Consider the following 17,739-nt stretch of genomic DNA (forward strand, 5'->3'; position numbering starts at 1 on the left):
TGGGGATGTTGGCTGCCTCGAGGACTTCTGTGTTGGAGATACGGTCCTGCCACCTGATGCCAAGTATTCTCCGGAGGCAGCGAAGATGGAATGAATTGAGATGTCGCTCTTGGCTGACATACGTTGTCCAGGCCTCGTTGCCATAGAGAAAGGTACTGAGGACACAGGCTTGATACACTCGGACTTTTGTGTTCCGTGTCAGTGCGCCATTTTCCCACACTCTCTTGGCCAGTCTGGACATAGCAGTGGAAGCCTTTCCCATGCGCTTGTTGATTTCTGCATCTAGAGACAGGTTACTGGTGGTAGTTGAGCCTAGGTAGGTGAACTCTTGAACCACTTCCAGAGCGTGGTCGCCGATATTGATGGATGAAGCATTTCTGACGTCCTGTCCCATGATGTTGGTTTTCTTGAGGCTGATGGTGAGGCCAAATTCATTGCAGGCAGCCGCAAACCTGTCAATGAGACTCTGCAGACATTCTTCAGTGTGAGATGTTAAAGCAGCATCGTCAGCAAAGAGGAGTTCTCTGATGAGGACTTTCCGTACTTTGGACTTCGCTCTTAGATGGGCAAGGTTGAACAACCTGCCCCCTGATCTTGTGTGGAGGAAAATTCCTTCTTCTGAAGACTTGAATGCATGTGAGAGCAGCAGGGAGAAAAAAATCCCAAAAAGTGTGGGTGCGAGAACACAGCCCGGTTTCACGCCACTCAGGATAGGAAAGGGGTCTGATGAGGTGCCGCTATGTTGAATTGTGCCTTTCATATTGTCATGGAATGAGGTGATGATACTTAGTAGATTTGGTGGACATCCAATCTTTTCTAGTAGTCTGAAGAGACCACGTCTGCTGACGAGGTCAAAGGCTTTGGTGAGATCAATGAAAGAAAAGTGAAGGGGCATCTGTTGTTCGCGGCATTTCTCCTGTATCTGACGAAGGGAGAACAGCATGTCAATGGTCGATCTCTCTGCACGAAAGCCACACTGTGCCTCAGGATAGACACGCTCAGCCAGCTTCTGGAGCCTGTTTAAAGCGACTCGAGCGAAGACTTTCCTCACTATGCTGAGCAGGGAGATTCCACGGTAGTTGTTGCAGTCACCGCGGTCACCTTTGTTTTTATAAGAGGGTGATGATATTGGCATCGCGCATGTCCTGAGGTACTGCTCCCTCGTCCATGTCGTGCTGAGAGTAAAGCAGGCTTGGCACTCTTGATTATTTCAGGGGTAATGCTGTCCTTCGCAGGGGCTTTTCCGCTGGCGAGAGAATCAATGGCATCACTGAGTTCCGATTTTGTTGGCTGTACGTCCAGCTCATCCATGACTGGTAGAGGCTGGGCTGCATTGAGGGCAGTCTCAGTGATAACATTCTCCCTGGAGTACAGTTCTAGGTAGCGCTCAACCCAGCGGTCCATTTGCTTGCGTTGGTCAGTGATTATGTCCCCTGATTTAGATTTGAGGGGGGAAATTTTCTTGATGGTTGGCCCAAAAGCTCTCTTAATGCCATCATACATTCCTCTGATGTTTCCGGTGTCTGAGGCCAGCTGAATATGACTGCATAGGTGTTGCCAGTAGTCATTTGCGCAGCGCCTGGCTATTCTTTGTGCAGTGCTTCTGGCTGCTTTAAGTGCTACGGATGTTAACTCGTTGGGGGCTTTCTTGTAGTTCAACAGTGCAATGCGCTTAGCGGCTATGACAGGTTCCAGCTCTTCAAAATGAGATTGAAACCAGTCTGCATTCCTCTTCGCACGTTTGCCGTAGGTGGTCAAAGCTGACTCTTAGATGGCGTCTCTGATTTGGGCCCACTTGGTCTCAACTTCCCCTGTGGGAGTGTTTTGAAGGGCTGTTACAAGTGAATTTAGAAATTTTTGTAACAGCTGTGGATGAGAAATTCTGCTCGTGTTGATGCGCGGGTGGCCCTTCTGCTTGGAATGATGCAACTTCTTTTATCTGAGTCTAACCTTGCTGCACACCAGGGAGTGTCAGTGTCGCAGTCCGCATTGTGGAAGCTGCGTGTGATTTGAACACTGTTTAAGGAGGCTCGCCTTGTGACGATGAGGTCTAGCTGGCGCCAACGACGCGATCTTGGGTGCCTCCATGAAACCTGGTGATAGGGTTTAGTGTGAAAGAATGAGTTGGTGATGCAGAGGTTATGATAGGTGCACAACTCAAGCAGTCTCTGCCCGTTCTCATTCATCCTTCCAACACCATAGCGCCCAAAGCAGGAGGGCCATGAGTCATGGTTGGCCCCAACCCTGGCATTAAAGTCCCCCAGCAGGAACAGGTGTTTGGTGTTGGGGATGCTGCTAATATTATGGAGTTCCTCGTAGAACTGGTCTTTAGCTTCAGGTGGGGAGCAGAGTATTGGAGCATAGATGCTGAGTAGGTGTACTGGACCAGAGGTGGTGAGCAGTCGGATGGACAGTATGCGTTCCGAGCCATTTGAGGGAGGCTCGATCATGCTGAGCAAGGAGTTTCTGATGGCGAAGCCCACTCCATGCTGTCTTGGTTCTTCAGGATCCCTGCCCTGTCAGAAGATGGTGTAGTCTTGCTCTGCTCGAGATCCACTCGTGGGGAGGCGTGACTCCTGAAGTGCTGCAATGTCTACATTGAGTCTACTGAGCTCGTTGTTAATGATGGCGGTCTTCCGAGAATCGTTGATTTGTGTAAGGTCTTCCGACAGGCCAGGACACCTGGTTCTGACGTTCCAGCTTGCAAAGCGAAGGGCTGGTACCTTCTTTCCTTTTTCCATGTTGTTTGGTGCGGTGTTGCAGTCCACTTTTCGGGCACTGACCCTGAGCTCCAAGCACCCATTGAAGCTGGTGGACTGTGGCGGGACAGAACCTTATTGACCAGGGGCTGCCCGGTTTGAGGCAATGGTAGCTGTCCAGTGAGGTGCGATGACCTCTCCCACTGACAAAGGCAACCCGTGGCGCCCAATCTCTACGCCAATTTAGCTGGACTTATAACCCGTAACTGCTGCCTTCCGTGTTGTTTCAGTCGCTGTGAGGCGACTATGGAGTGACCTCTCCATGGCGCATGCCTGGGCGAATGTATGGAGGATGAGAGTTTCCCAAGCGTCAAAACCCCCTCTCGGCCTTTCTGGTGGGGTCCAAAGGAGTGCAGAGCATAACGTTTGGCACCGGTATGGCTGCAGGAACTGCCGGAAACATGCCAAAGGTGACACATGACCACCTACGGGGTTCCGCTCCGGATTTTCTGTTCGGGTTTACTCCCTTAGCCTCCCGAGACGCCCACAAGTAGGAAGATGCCGGTGGGAGGAGAGGGTGCGAGGGAGCTTACAGCCCAGGAGCCATCTTGCTCGGAAGCCAAACAACTGATGGTATCACTCTAAGTACACCAAGATGCCTGAAGAGGATCTTTGGACAAAAGTATCAAGCAAGGTTAGAAAGAAAGTGTGATGATGCACAGATACTATTAATGGGGTGTCTGGCTTGAGACCCTGAGAGCATCTCTTGAGAATATAGCCAAATGTATCGGAGAACAGGCTCAGGCTTAGGATTGAGAGTTGGATAAAGTGATGAGTTTTGATTGCGTTTGCAACCACGTACTGCGCACAGCGAGATAACAAGGCCATCCTAGCGAAGGATGACAAAACGGTAGAACAGCAAGAACACACTCAGCTTCTGCGGAGTCAAGTCGACTTGTCTGCGGCAATTTTGCGACAGCAGAATGTAAAAGCAGTTCAGGCAAGATTAACAAGCCAAGTGTTAATTAGACACCCTTACAAAAGCTAATCGCCTCACAAGACAATTGGAAGATTCATGGGGAGCCTTAGGAGAAGCTCTCCAGCATCCCCAAAGAGAACCAGTCACATTACCATTCAACAATTAGTAAAACTGCTGGGAAAACAAAATGCAGTCATAGCGACAGTAACCATGGGGGGTCCTTATCCAGAATTTGATGAGTGTAGTGAAAATTTATGTCCTCCTGCACCCTCTCCTTCTGCGTCAGGTCCTCTGCCCTATTTTAGTAGTAACAAAGAGGAAGTCCTGAAAATCCCCTGTGAAGAGAAAGCTCTGTTTGATTTCCCAAATGCAGAAAACACAGATAGTGTCCTAATTAGAATTTATTTTTTATTTATTTATTTCAAGATACAGCACTGAAACAGGCCCTTCGGCCTGTTTCCCCTGGCTGGTGAGTCTAGAGCTGGGGGCGTAGTCTCAGAATAAGAGGACTGAGATGAGGAGGAATTTCTTAATCCAGAGAGTGGTGAATCTTTGGAATTCTCTTCCCCAGAAGGCTGTGGAGGCTCAGTCATTCAGTATATTCAAGAAAGAGATCGATAGCTTTCTAGATATTAAAAATATCAAGGGATATGGGGATAGTGTGGGAAAATGGTGTTGAAGTGGAAGATAAGCCATGATATAGCTGAATGGCGGAGCAGGCTCAAGGAACCAAATGGCCTACTTGTGCTCCTCGTTCCTATGTCTTATGATTCTGTCAATTTTCTGTACATCTCTAATTCTGTTTGTAGTAAAAAGCTAATGCATATAGAATATGATTTCACCTGTGGGGGTCCATACTTAAAGGGTTGCAGAATACTGTTACGATGTAATTTTAGAAAAGTATCATTGCTTGCTTCCTAGGCTTATTAATATGTAGAAAAAGACCTGAATGTCCCTGTTTTTTCTCTCACTTGTATACAATTCTACCAGAACAATTGGGCCAAGTTGGATCAGTTCACTTTGACACCATCCAATGAAGACAATCTAAGGAGCACCCTTAGTTGCTGAAGGGACTTTTATTATGCAAACTGTTGTGATCCACATCCCAATCATGTATAATCAATCTACATAACCAAGGGAGAAGTCGATGAACCCAAGCATCAATGGCTGAATCTTATCGTAAAAATAACTGTGTTAACGATGCTTAACATTATTAATACACAAATTGACTAGCAATGTCAGGGCGGCACAGTGGCGCAGTGGTTAGCACCGCATCCTCACAGCTCCAGCGACCCGGGTTCAATTCTGGGTACTGCCTGTGTGGAGTTTGCAAGTTCTCCCTGTGTCTGCGTGGGTTTTCTCCGGGTGCTCCGGTTTCCTCCCACATGCCAAAGACTTGCAGGTTGATAGGTAAATTGGCCATTAGCAATTACCCCTAGTATAGGTAGGTGGTAGGGAAATATAGGGACAGGTGGGGATGTGGTAGGAATATGGAATTAGTGTAGGATTAGTATAAATGGGTGGTTGATGGTCGGCACAGACTCGGTGGGCCGAAGGGCCTGTTTCTGTGCTGTATCTCTAAACTAAACTAATAAGAGATATGTCCTGAGTCTCTGGAACCTGCTGGTTGATTTCCGCCATTCTGCTGTTTGCACAAATGGCATTTTGCCCTTAGCGTCCCTGTTACTTATAAGAACGTGCAAGATTCACACATTAATTGTCCATTAAACCCACCACAGAAAGTTAGGAATAGGACTTAACAGTGTATCTTTTTAATTATGTGATAAAGCAATGCCAATCAAAGTCTCTGGCCCAGAAAGAGAACAAATGAACCAATTAAATCTTATTCCTGCATATCGTGAATTATTGGAGATTTTAAAAATGTCAAATTTTAAATTTATATTTTTTCTTTTGTGTGTCTCTTTTCTCTCAATCTGATCTTTCTTTATTTTTCTCTCTTTGTAACTGATTTGGCTCTAATTCACCCTCCTCCTCCATCATTCCTGTTCCTTTCTCAATCCCTTAAATTTTGTTGATTAAGGAGATCGATTGTTGGTCCTGCCGTTTACTAAGGTCCCCAATGTACTTGCCACACTGTTATCAGCTCACAGTTGCAGGAAGTTATGTTGCAAAAAATTTGAGATTAATGGTGCAGAAAAATGTCTGCTGTGAGATTGCCCACTGCAGCAAGATTCAACAGACAAATTACACAGTTGATCATTGACTGTACTTAATATATTACAATATCATGTCACATTTGTCAACCTATCCTTAATTTTTTTTTACTTCAAATGCCACATCGATTTAAAATTAAGTTAATCGAGGATGAATTTTGCTTACAAACATTTTGAAGCTCTTCACAAGTAATGCGAATCTGTAGTTCTTGTCCTTAGTTCTAGCTAACCCAATACTATGAATCTTGCCACATTCCTTTGTGTTGCAAATGTTCAGCTATTCAGATTTCTTATGACATTCAAAACGGGGTGTGTTTGTGTGTGTGTATGTATCAAATACCGGTATTGAAAACGCTTTTATGCAAGATTTTATTTCCTTAATTATAAACTTCAAACCAGTGAATGACTTATTTTTAGGACATTTGTGTTGAAAATAGCTTCTGTTAATGCATTTTAAAAGGTAAAAGTAAATTGTTTCATAAAATGTTATGTAGGAGGCTTCTCTGATTTACAGTATACTGAAGTAAAGGGAATATAACCGGATGGACTAGAAGTTGGTTAAGGGACAGGAAATGGAGAGTAATGGTTAAGCATTTTTTTTCCAGACTGGAGGAGTGTATACAGTGATTATTTCCCAGGGGTCAGTGCTTGCATCATTGCCCGTTTATTTTTTTCTTGCTCTTTTTATGCTCAAATAAATGATCGGACTGTGTTATGGGAAGCACAGTATCAGAATTTGCACACATAAAAGAGCTAAATGTAGGTGGCTTCTAAGCAACTTCAAAAGGATAGAGCAAGTTGATGGATTGGGCAGATAGGTGCCAGATGAAATTTTAATACAAAACCTCTGGCCAAGTAGTTCCCATACAACTACAACACACTGGCATCAACTTGACAAAGTGGAAAATTGCCCAGTTATGTCCTGTCCTCAAAAAGCAGGACAAATTCAATCTGCAATTATTATCCCATCAACCTACTCAATCATCAGCAAAGTAATGAAAGGGGTTGTCAATCGACAGTGCTATCAAAGGCACTTACTCACCAATATTCTGCTCACCAGTGCTCAATTTGGGTTCTGCCAGGACCATTCAGTTGCAAACCTCATTATAGCTTTGGTCCAAAAATGGACAAAAGAGCAGAATTTCAGAGGTGAGGTGAGAGTGACTGCCCTTGACTTCAAGGCATCATTTGACAGTGTGGCATCAAGGAGCTCCAGTAAAATTGAAGTCAATGGGATTTGGGGTGAAGCTCTGCACTGGCTGGGATCATACCTAGCACAAAGGAAGATGGTTGCGGTTGTTGGAGGCCAATCATCTCAGCTGTAGGACATCGCTGCAATAGTTCCTTAGGGCAGTGTCCTAGGCCCAGCCACCTTCAGTTGCTTCATCAATGACTTTCCCTCCCTCATTAAGTCAGAAGTGAGGATGTTTATTGATTGCACAGTTATTTAGTTCTATTCGCAACTCCTCAGATAATGAAGCATACGTACCTGCATGCAGCAAGACCTGGACAACTTTCCGGCTTGGCCTGATAAGCGGCAATTATATTTGTGCCAGGCAATGACGATCTTGATGAGAGAGTCTAACCACCTCCTGTATTACCATCGGCATCAACATCCTGGGGTCATCATTGACCAGAAACTTAATTAGACCAGCCATATAAATACTATGGCTACAAAAACAGGTCAGAGGTTGGGTATTCTGCAGCAGGTAACTCACCTCCTGACTCCCCAAAGCCTTTCTAAAAGGCACAAGTCATGATTGTGATGGAATATTCTGCACTTGCCTGGATGAGTGCAGCTCCAGCAACATTCAAGAAGCTTGACATCTTGACCTTTATGGAAGTGTTTAATATTATGAAGGGTCTTGAAAAGGTCACTAAAGAAAATAACTCGTCAATATCTAGAGCTCATAAAGTTAAGTTCATCACTAAGGAAGAAGTTGGGAAAAACTTATTTTATGCAGAGGATTGGTGCGACATGAAGCTCCCTACCAGAAACAATGGTGGAAGTAAAATTCATAATCGCTTTTAAAAAGAAATACATAAATATCGGAGAGAAATGGTTAATCGGATGTAGGGAAAGCATAGGTAAACGTGATTCTGGGGCAGTTTTTGGAGAGAAGCACAGGCATGATGACCTCCTTGTATATTGTGAAATTTTATAATTACTGTAATTTGTTGCTCCAGAAGTTGAAATGTAGTGAAATCTATAGTTTGACTTTAGTTCATTGCTGAGTAAGTTTGTGGTAAATTGCATGTTGAGGATAATGAGAATGGCTTAGTAATTAATTCACATTTTGAAGCCTGGTTGTTTGATTGTGGTCCTCAAACTGTTAGAAATAGTTCTATAGAAATATCAACAAAATGTTCTTTAGTAAAGAGCTGATGTTTGTGTAAATGTGAGAGTTTGTTTTACTTTTAGTTAGCATTTTAAATGTATAAATTTGAAACAATATTTTGAGGAATTAATAAACTATATATACAGTGGTTAATGTATTGTGAAATGTGAAGTGGATGGTCAGTAATGCAAGGAGTAACTTGCGTTTTGTTCTTGGCAGGATCAGGATTGCAGGCATCAAGGGGATTCAAGGAGTCGTGCGGAAAACGGTCAATGATGAACTACAGACTATCATATGGGAACCTCAGCATATGGATAAGATTGTTCCTTCACTTCTCTTCAACATGCAAAAGACAGAGGACCCTGACAGGTTAGACTGTGTTATATAAGAGATGGAGGAAAAGGGTAGGAATGAGGTGAACAAGGTGAATGGAGAAGAGTGTTGTGGAAATGGTTGAAAAATTAAAATTTTTTTGTTACAGTCCCCACTGCTTATAGTGGGTACTTTCGTGCACATGTGATTTTACTGCTCTAAGTGACAGATGGAATGATGTGGCCATGTTCATAATTGAATGACTTGAGCTGAGTAGAATTTGTAGTTTTCTGGCTTTAAAGACTTTGAGAGAAAGGACATATTTGATTGTTGCCTTTTAAGATTTATGTTGATTGCATTCCAAAGAGTTTGCTGTGATTCAGGGTTCAGTTTAAGCAAGTCTTATGTAGGATCAGTCCTATTAAATGTCTGAAATTGCAGACTGTTGCTGTGATTTGGACTGTACTCCTGGAGGATGTTACTCTGCTTTAATGCTAGATTGGGCTGTGACAAATAACTGAAAGCTTGAAGATCAGAGCCATTTATTAAAGCTGGTGGGACTGTAAACATAGACTCACTGGATAGGTAAAAGAGTTTTGTCTTTGCTTTGGTTAGCCCCTAATGGGAGAGATCTATGCAAGGTTTGATGAAGTATTCTCATCTAAAAATATTAAAATGAGGTCTGTGTCAAGGGTATTTTATTATATTCAGTTCACCTCAACGAAGTGTTTACTTTTTGTTTTTGCATTCAGTGCATCTTAATGAGGTGCGAACTTGTGAGTAAGCACAGCTATTTCTGCCCAAAGTGAACAGAGCACTTAAGGTGCCATAACCGGCAACTTTGAAATTAACATTAATGCAAATGGGTGATGGTTATTGCTTTTTGGCCATTATAAGCGACTAGGGATTCCAGTTGTATTATCCTCCTGGAATCCCACTGTCTTCTGATATGTGTGCTATATGCATCTCACTAAATTCGGCTTTTATATTTTGAACAGTAAAGTATGAATTTAGAAGTAACGCTGTATTTACCTTTGAGCTGGAAATGCAAGGTCACTTTTTGTTTGTAATATTTATCTGCACCAAATGCTGAAATATGCAATGTATGCACTGTAGAGAAAGCTACAGTGTGCTATAATAAAAAATCATGGACTTAAAAGATTCTCCAGCTCTCCCTTTACCCTTATTCATCTTGCTAAAGTATTATTTATCACTAGCTTTCAATTGTTTCAATTTCAATGTTAACTCAAAGGATCACTCCCCTAAATTTTGGATATCTATATCCCTCTTTAATTTTATTCCCTCTGACAGGTACCAACGCATTTAACTCTATCCTGATGGTTTCATTTAAAAAGTCGATTTCTCTCTGGAGCATGTCAGTGCCTTGATTTAAAAAGTTGTGTCTTTATGGAGCCAGATTAACCATTTCATGTTATGCTGTTGTAAAGTAACTGAGCATGTGTGAGACTCGTTCTTCCATGCATCTTCATACATTTCTGCATGCAAGTTGCCTCACTTTTGAACACACACACCAGTATCACAATATCATGGTACACATGACATCTGATAAAAGCTATTCTCGGGCTTTCCGGTGATTTTTATCACAGATCGCGGATGGGGTAGGTTCTGGAGATCTTTACCCATCTCTCCCTGCATGGTCCTGATGCCTCAAGAATTGGCCAGGTTATTAAATTTGCTTTTCTTATTGTTGAGTATTGGTAAGAATATGGACATAAACATCTCTAGGAGAAAGCTATCATTGTACTATTCTTATCTGCACTTCCCTGACTTTAACAAGAATATACATTGTTGCCAGATAGATAGCTTTTGGTGAATTGTGCCCAGCAGATTTATTCCAATTCACCCAATAAAATGAATTTTAGAAAAATTCCCATTTGATATAATATTCCAATTTCTATCTTAAGCGAACATACGAATTAGGAGCAGGAGTAGGCCACTCGGCCCCTCGAGCCTGCTCCACCATTCAACAAGATCATGGCTGATCTGATTGTAACCTCAACTCCACAATCCTGCCTACCCCGATAACCTTTCCCCCATCTTGCTTATCAAGAATCTATCTACCTCTGCCTTAAAAATATTCAAAGACCTATGCTTCCACCATCTTCTGAGGAAGAGCTCCAAAGACTCACGACCCTCAGAAAAAATTTCTCCTCATCTGTGTCTTAAATGGGTGACCCCCAATTTTTTAAACAGTGACTCTCCAGTTCTCGATTCTCCTACAACAGGAAATATCCCTTCCACATCCACCCTGTCAAGACCCTTCAGAATCTTTTATGTTTCAATCAAGTCGCCTCTTACACCTCTAAACTCCAGCGGATCTAAGCCTAGCCTGTCCAAACTTCCCTCATAAGACAACCCACCCATTCCAGGTATTAGTCTAGTAAACCTTCTCTGAACTGCTTCTAACACATTTACATCCTTCCTTAAATAAGGAGACCAGTATGTATACAGTACTCCAGATGTCTCACCATTACCCTGTATCACTGAAGCATAACCTCTCTACTTTTGTGTTCAATTCCCTTTGCAATAAACGATAACATTCTATTAGTTTTCCCAATTACTTGTACCTGCATACTAACCTTTTGTGATTCATGCACTAGGACACCCAGATCCCTCTGCATCTCAGAGCTCTGCAGTCTCTCACCATTTAGATGATGTGCTTTTTTATTCTTCCTGCCAAAATGGACAATTTCACACATTGTACTGCCATTTGCCAGATCTTTGAGCACTCCCTTAACCTATCTATATCCCTCTGTAGCCTTCGTATCTCCTCTTCACAGCTTACTTTCCTACCTATCTTTCTGTCATCAGCAAATTTAGCAATCATACCTTCAGTCCTTTGATTCAGGTTATTTATATAAATTGCAAGAAGTTGAGCTGTGGCACACCACTCATTACATCTTGCCAACCAGAAAATGCCTACTCTGTTTCCTGTAAGCTAGCCAATCTTCTGTCCATGCCAAAACGCTGCCCCGTACACCATGAACTTTTATTGTTTGCAATAACCTTTGATGTGGCACCTTATCAAAATGTCTTCTGGAAATCTAAGTACAGTACAACCACTGGTTCCCCATTATCCACAGCACATGTTACTTCTTCAAAGAACTCCAGTAACTTGGTTAAACGTGATTTCCTTTTCACAAAGCCATGTTGACTGTGCCAGATTACCTTGAATATTTCTAAGTGCCCTGCTTTAAGGTCTTTAATAATATCTTCTAACATTTTCCCTATGACAGGTGCTAAGCTAACTGGCCTGTAGTTTCCTGCTTTCAGTCTCCCTTCCTTTTTGAATAAAGGGGTTACGTTGACTATTTTCCAATCTAATGGCACCTTTCTGGAATCTAGGGAATTTTGGAAAATTAAAACCAACATATCAACTATCTCACTCGCCACTTCTTTTAAGACCCTAGGATGAAGTCCATCAGGATCTGGGGACTTGTCAGCCTGCAGCTCCAACAATTTGCTCAGTGCTATTTCCCTGATAATTGTAATTTTCTTGAGTTCCTCCCTTCCTTCCATTTCCTGATTTAAAGTTATTACTGGGGTGTTACTTATATCCTCATTGGGGAAGATGGATCCAAAATACCTGTTCATCTGCCATCTCCTTATTTTCCCTTATTAATTTCCCAGACTATAGGACTTTATGTAGGATCAGTGCTCACTTTGTTAACTCTTTTTGTTAAATATCTATAGAAACTTTTACCATCTATTTTTATATTTCTAGCCAGCTTTCTCTCATACTCTAATTTTTCCCTCTTTATTAATCTTTTGTCGTTCTTTGCTGCTTTCTATATTCTGTCCAATCTTCTGACATGCCACCCATCTTTGTGCAATGATATGCTTTTTCTTTAAGTTTGATACTATCTTTAACTGTTTTAGTTAACCATTGATGGTGGGTCCTCCCCTTGGAATTTTTCTTCCTCATTGGAATGTATCTATTCTGTGTATTCTGAAATATCCCCTTAAATGTTTGCCACTGCACCTTGATTGACCTATCCCTTAACCTAATTTGCCAGTTTACTTTAGCTAGCTCTGGTTTCATGCCTTCATAATTACCCTTATTTAAGTTTAATATACTAACGTTAGACCCACTCCCCTCTCCCTCAAACTGAATGTAAAGTTCAAGCATATTGTGATTGCTGCTGCCGAGAGGCACTTTCACTATGAGGTCATGAATTATTCCTATCTCGTTGCACAATACCAGGTCTAGTACAGCCTGCTGTCTGTTGGCTCCAGAATGTGCTGTTCTTAGAAACTATCCCGAAAACATTCTATGAACTCCTCATCTAGGCTACCTTTGCCCATCTGATTTTTCCAGTCCATATGTAGATTACAATCCCACATGATTATCACTGTACCTTTCTGACGAACTCCCAGTATTTCTTCCTTTTATTCCCCGTCCTACAGTGTGGTTACTGTTAAGGGGCCTGTACACCACTCCTGTAAGTGATTTCTTGCCTTTGATTTCTACAAACTGCTTCTACATCCTGGTTTCCTGAACTTAGGTCATCCCACTCTATTGCGCTAATACCATCTAATCTAATACCATCATTAATTAACAGAGCCACCCCTCCACCTTTTCCTAGCTTCCTGCCTTTCCTAAATGTCTTGTACCCTTCAATATTCAGGTCCCAATCTATGTCATCCTGCAGCCATGTCTCTAATGGCCATCAGAGCGTAACTTATTTAGTTCTGCTTGCACTCTCAGTTCATCCATGAATGCTCCATGCATTCAGATACAAAGCCTTTAGTTTTGTCCTTTTTTATTATTTTTGTAACCTCTAGCCTTGTCTGCTGACTTATTCTTAGCTTTGTCCTTACTATCCATTCCTGTCACAGTCTGTTTATCATTTCCCATATTATTACCTTTCTCTCTTGCCTTGTCTCCACTCTTTGATTTACCACATCTTCCCAAATTTGATCCCTTGCCCCCACTATTTAATTTAAAACTCTCACTACTTCCCTAGGTGTGCAGCTCGCTAGACCACTGGTCCCAGCTGAGTTCAGGTGTAGACCAGCCCAGTGGTACAGCCCCCACTTTCCCCAGTACTGGTGCCAGTGCCCCACGACCCAGAACCCACTTCCACTGCATCAAACTTTGAGCCATGCATTCATTTCTCTAATCTTATTTATCCTTCTCCAATTTGCATGTGGCTCAGGTAATAATCCAGGGATCATTACCTTTGAGGTTCTGCCTAATTTGGTGCCTAGCTCCTTATACTGACTATGCAGAACCTCTTTTCTTGCCCTGCATGTCTTTGGTACCTACATGGACCATGACAACTGAATCCTCCCAACCCAACTGTAATTTCCTTTCCAGCCCTTCCACTTGAACAGCTTCCTGTACCATGGTGCCATGGTCAGTCTACTCATCCATGCTACAGCCCTTGCTCTTGTCTGTACAAGCTGCAAGAACCTCAAAGTTGTTGCTCAATTGCAAGGGCTGAGGCTCCTCCACTCCCACCTTCTCAATCCCCTTACCAGCCTGAGTCACAGTCACACCCTCCTGTCCCTGACCATTGACCAAAACAGATGACACTATCCTAAGGGGTGTGTCTGCCTTCTGGAACGAAGTGTCCAGGTAACCCCCTCCCTGATGCATCAGTGTCTGCAGCTCGGCCTCCAGCTCAATGACTCTGAGCCGGAGCTTCTCAAGCCCCGCACACTTAGTGCAGATGTGGTTGCCATGGATTGCCGTGACATCCAGGAGCTCCCGTATACTGCAGCCGTGACACATCACCTCTCCTACCATCTTTATTGTGTTAATTTGATTAAATTTATTTTTTCTTATTTATATCCTCAATCATTTCTTCTCATTCAATTTTACACAATTACACAAAGCAGTTAGTGTCATCTATTTTGGTCAATAGTCAGGTACAGGATGGTCCAGGAAGCCGTTCAAGTGGGTGGGGGGGAAGAGAGCAAAAATGAAAGTAGTGGCACTAGGGAACCATATGGTGAAGGGGATTCACACTGTTCTCTGCAGCAAAGAGCGGGAGTCCTGCCCGGTGCCAGGGTTCGGAACATCTGCTCAGGCTGGAAAGGAAATTATAGTGGGAGCAGGAGGATCCAGTTGTTATGGTCCATGTAGGTACTAAAGGCATATGCAGGACAAGAAAACAGCTTCTGCATAGTCAGTATGAGGAGTTAGGCACCAAATTACTATTTCATCTCATTTCATGAACACTTTACTGTCCAATATAATATTATCATATCTTTAAAACATAAATCAAATATTCTCATTTGGTCCAAAACACATTTTGTTTTTGTTTTACTTAACTGAATTTCCTCTTGGACTTCTATTTCCCAGAATAACGTGCTATATTGTACCTTAGTTCATTTTATCATTTTGGAATGATTACCAAATCCAAAGAGCACAAGTCCTGCTAGTCTAATGTGCAATTCTATTTCCCCAAAACATTCTTCCTTGGTGCACAGGAACCACTTAGATTGCACTCCTCTCTTATTAAAATTTCATTATCCCTTTAAACGGCAGGTAAATTTTCCCTCCTTGTGTACTTGAAACAGCAACTCATCAATATATCTCATCAGTTTCAATTTCAGAAACGATGCCTAGGCGTGTTGCTTTTACATTAGGGACAGAAATGCTTTAAATTAGTTTGGAGGTAATTTCCATACCCTCCACGTGCCCCCACCCCCCTGCCCACCGGCCAAACCACGCGAGCACTGTGTCTCAGAAGATAACAAATTACCCTGAATGAGTTAAGTCGAGTCTTTGAAGGTCACCACTGTCCTGTGGCTTCATTCTTGATTAATGAAAACATTCTTGGCAAATACTCTCACTTTTGTTCAATTTGGCCAGTCCAAGAATTTCACCTTTAGCAGCACAACACAACTGCCTCTTTTAGTTGCAGCCCCAGTTCTGAAAACTAGCAAAATCAAACTGGGATCATGTCTACAGATAGGGTCTTAAATTCTTAAAACACCTGGACCTCTTGCTCTGCCATCACTGAAAACCATAGACCCTATTGCGCTGAATTTTACCTGCCCCTCAATGTCGTGGCGCGGGGGCCGGTAAAATTCTGTGGGGAGAGGCCGGCCTTGACCCCCGACATTGAGAAGGGCCCGCCGCATATTACCAGTGGCTGGGGGACCTCAGTGCGGGGTACCCACCCCCCGCTGCTGCTCGACGGCGGCACCCCATTTACCATATTCAAAACGGTACTTAACCTCTGCAGATTATGCATCCCACCGCCTCTCGATGCACACTCTGGATTTTACATTGAATGGGCAGCCGTCATGTGCTATCCTGTTTCCGAACATAAAAGTCGGCGGGTCATCAGAGGCAGAAGTTATTGCTATTGAAGGTAAATTCAGATATTCAAGGGTCTCACTCCGCATACTGGAAGGGAGGAGTGGGGTGGGGGGTGGCAATCACAGGGGTCTAAGCTCTGCATTCTTAAAGGAAGGAGGGAGGGGGCCTGGGATTACTGGAGGGAAAGCTCTGTAGGCATGAAGGGAGGTACTGTGTACCCTCCCTCCATAAACTGTGTCTGCTCTGCTTTTGTTTGTGTATGTCTGTGAAGCAGCAATGGCACTCTAGTCACCGTGTGTGAGGAGGGTGCCAGAAAGGTTAGGACCTTTAAGGTTATATGGATGGTGGGTCGATTCAGCAGGTAGGATCTTGATGTGGTCATGCTGTGCCACTCACTGTTGGCCAAGATGGGCAATGCCATGGCACCACACATAGTTGATCCCTGAAAGCACCTGATGTACCCATCAACACCAGTCCCTGCCCTGTTAGGAACCTTTGAATAAATGAAGGGTTTAACTTTATTTATCACATGGAAATGGTATGGCTTATCCTACATTGTTTGATTCTCTACTCCTGAGGATCAGTATGCGCCAGAGCCAAAATCAACAGGCAGGTGCTGTCCACGTAGAGGCCCCCAGTCATGAGCAGAAGCCCCCAAGGAGATCTCGCCATTAAGGTCACCATGCATCTACAGGCCCCACATGACATGCCACCAGATGTCAGAGCACCAGTGTCAGAAGCGATTGCGCATGTAGAGAGGGCGGTGACATGTCTCTGTGCCCTGCTCTAAGATGAACTGCAGCCCACGGGCCTCAGTGGACATCCTGTGCCTGCGGCCATCATAGTGGCAGCAGTTCTCAAGCTTGACGCCTATGCAGCTTTTCAGGGGCGCACCAGAGACATTTGTGTTGTTACGTGGTCAGCAGTGCATCGCTGCATCAGAGAGGTCACCGATGCCCTGTACCGGAGGGCCAGTGAGGATGTCCGCTTCAGGTCGGACCCTAACAGCCAGGTCCAGAGGGCCATCGGTTTTGGTACATTGCTGGAGAACTATAGGTTTTAATGTTCATAGACTGCACCCATATGGCCATCAGGCCTCCCGCCAGACTACCACCTGCAGACGTTACCATTAAAGGAATCCTCTCAATCTAGGTGAAGCTGGTTGGGATCACCGGAGATGCTTCATGCAAATCTGTGACCACTTCTCAGGCAGCTGCCGTGACACCTGGGCCCTGTGCCAGTCCCAGCTGCCACCACTGTTCACTGAACTGGCTCAGATCGAGGGGTGGCTTCTTGGAAATTTGGTCTATCCCTTGCAGACATGGCTCCCGACATCAGTGAGAGACCCCATCTCTGCTGCAGAGGAGAGATACAACGTCAGCCACTAAGCTCCAAGAGCTGCCATTGAGCAGGTAATCGGCATGCTGAAAGAGTGCTTCCAGTGCCTGGATGGATAGGGTGATGCCCAATGGGCCGAAATAGCCAGCTTCTTTCTTTGCTGCTCGCTGTGCTCTGCACCACTACACACCGATAGGGGCCAGGCCTGGCATGATGAGGAGAGACGTCAACAGGATTCCTCCTTGGACTATGAGGATGCTGAGGACCTAGAACAGGAAAGGGCTCATGGGAGAGCAGATGGCACCCAGGCTCTACATGCAGGGCTAGCAGTGAGCTAGGGATGTACGACTTATCAGACAAAGGCTATCTGCTCCATTGGAACCAACATGAGCTCTGCAAGCCACACATCACCCTTGCTCACCTGCTGTATGGCAGTCCACATCTGCAGCATCCCTGTTTCCACCATTAGAGGCAGCAGCTGACTGAGCCAATGTCCATGTCACTGCATCCGTGGAGACGCTCATAAGTAATGGTGGCATGGCAATGATATTGTATACATTGGCTCTCCTGAAGGGCCAACGGTGCAAAAGGATGTGACTTT

The 17,739-nt window shown here is 43.9% G+C and overlaps 1 protein-coding gene across 8 annotated transcripts in view; it reads left to right on the forward strand.

The window, feature by feature from the left end:
* The window catches only part of LOC137369955 (protein EFR3 homolog A-like), a 325,373-nt gene that overhangs the window by 130,920 nt on the left and 176,714 nt on the right, over nt 1-17,739 (forward strand). For all 8 annotated transcript variants that reach the window (XM_068031744.1, XM_068031747.1, XM_068031748.1 and 5 more), the window contains one exon: nt 8,411-8,560. In XM_068031744.1, coding sequence (XP_067887845.1) covers nt 8,411-8,560 — 150 coding nt within the window. The remainder of the gene's footprint in view (nt 1-8,410; nt 8,561-17,739) is intronic.

The sequence above is a fragment of the Heterodontus francisci genome, chromosome 5 (assembly GCF_036365525.1).
Source record: "Heterodontus francisci isolate sHetFra1 chromosome 5, sHetFra1.hap1, whole genome shotgun sequence".
Classification (NCBI taxonomy): domain Eukaryota; kingdom Metazoa; phylum Chordata; class Chondrichthyes; order Heterodontiformes; family Heterodontidae; genus Heterodontus; species Heterodontus francisci.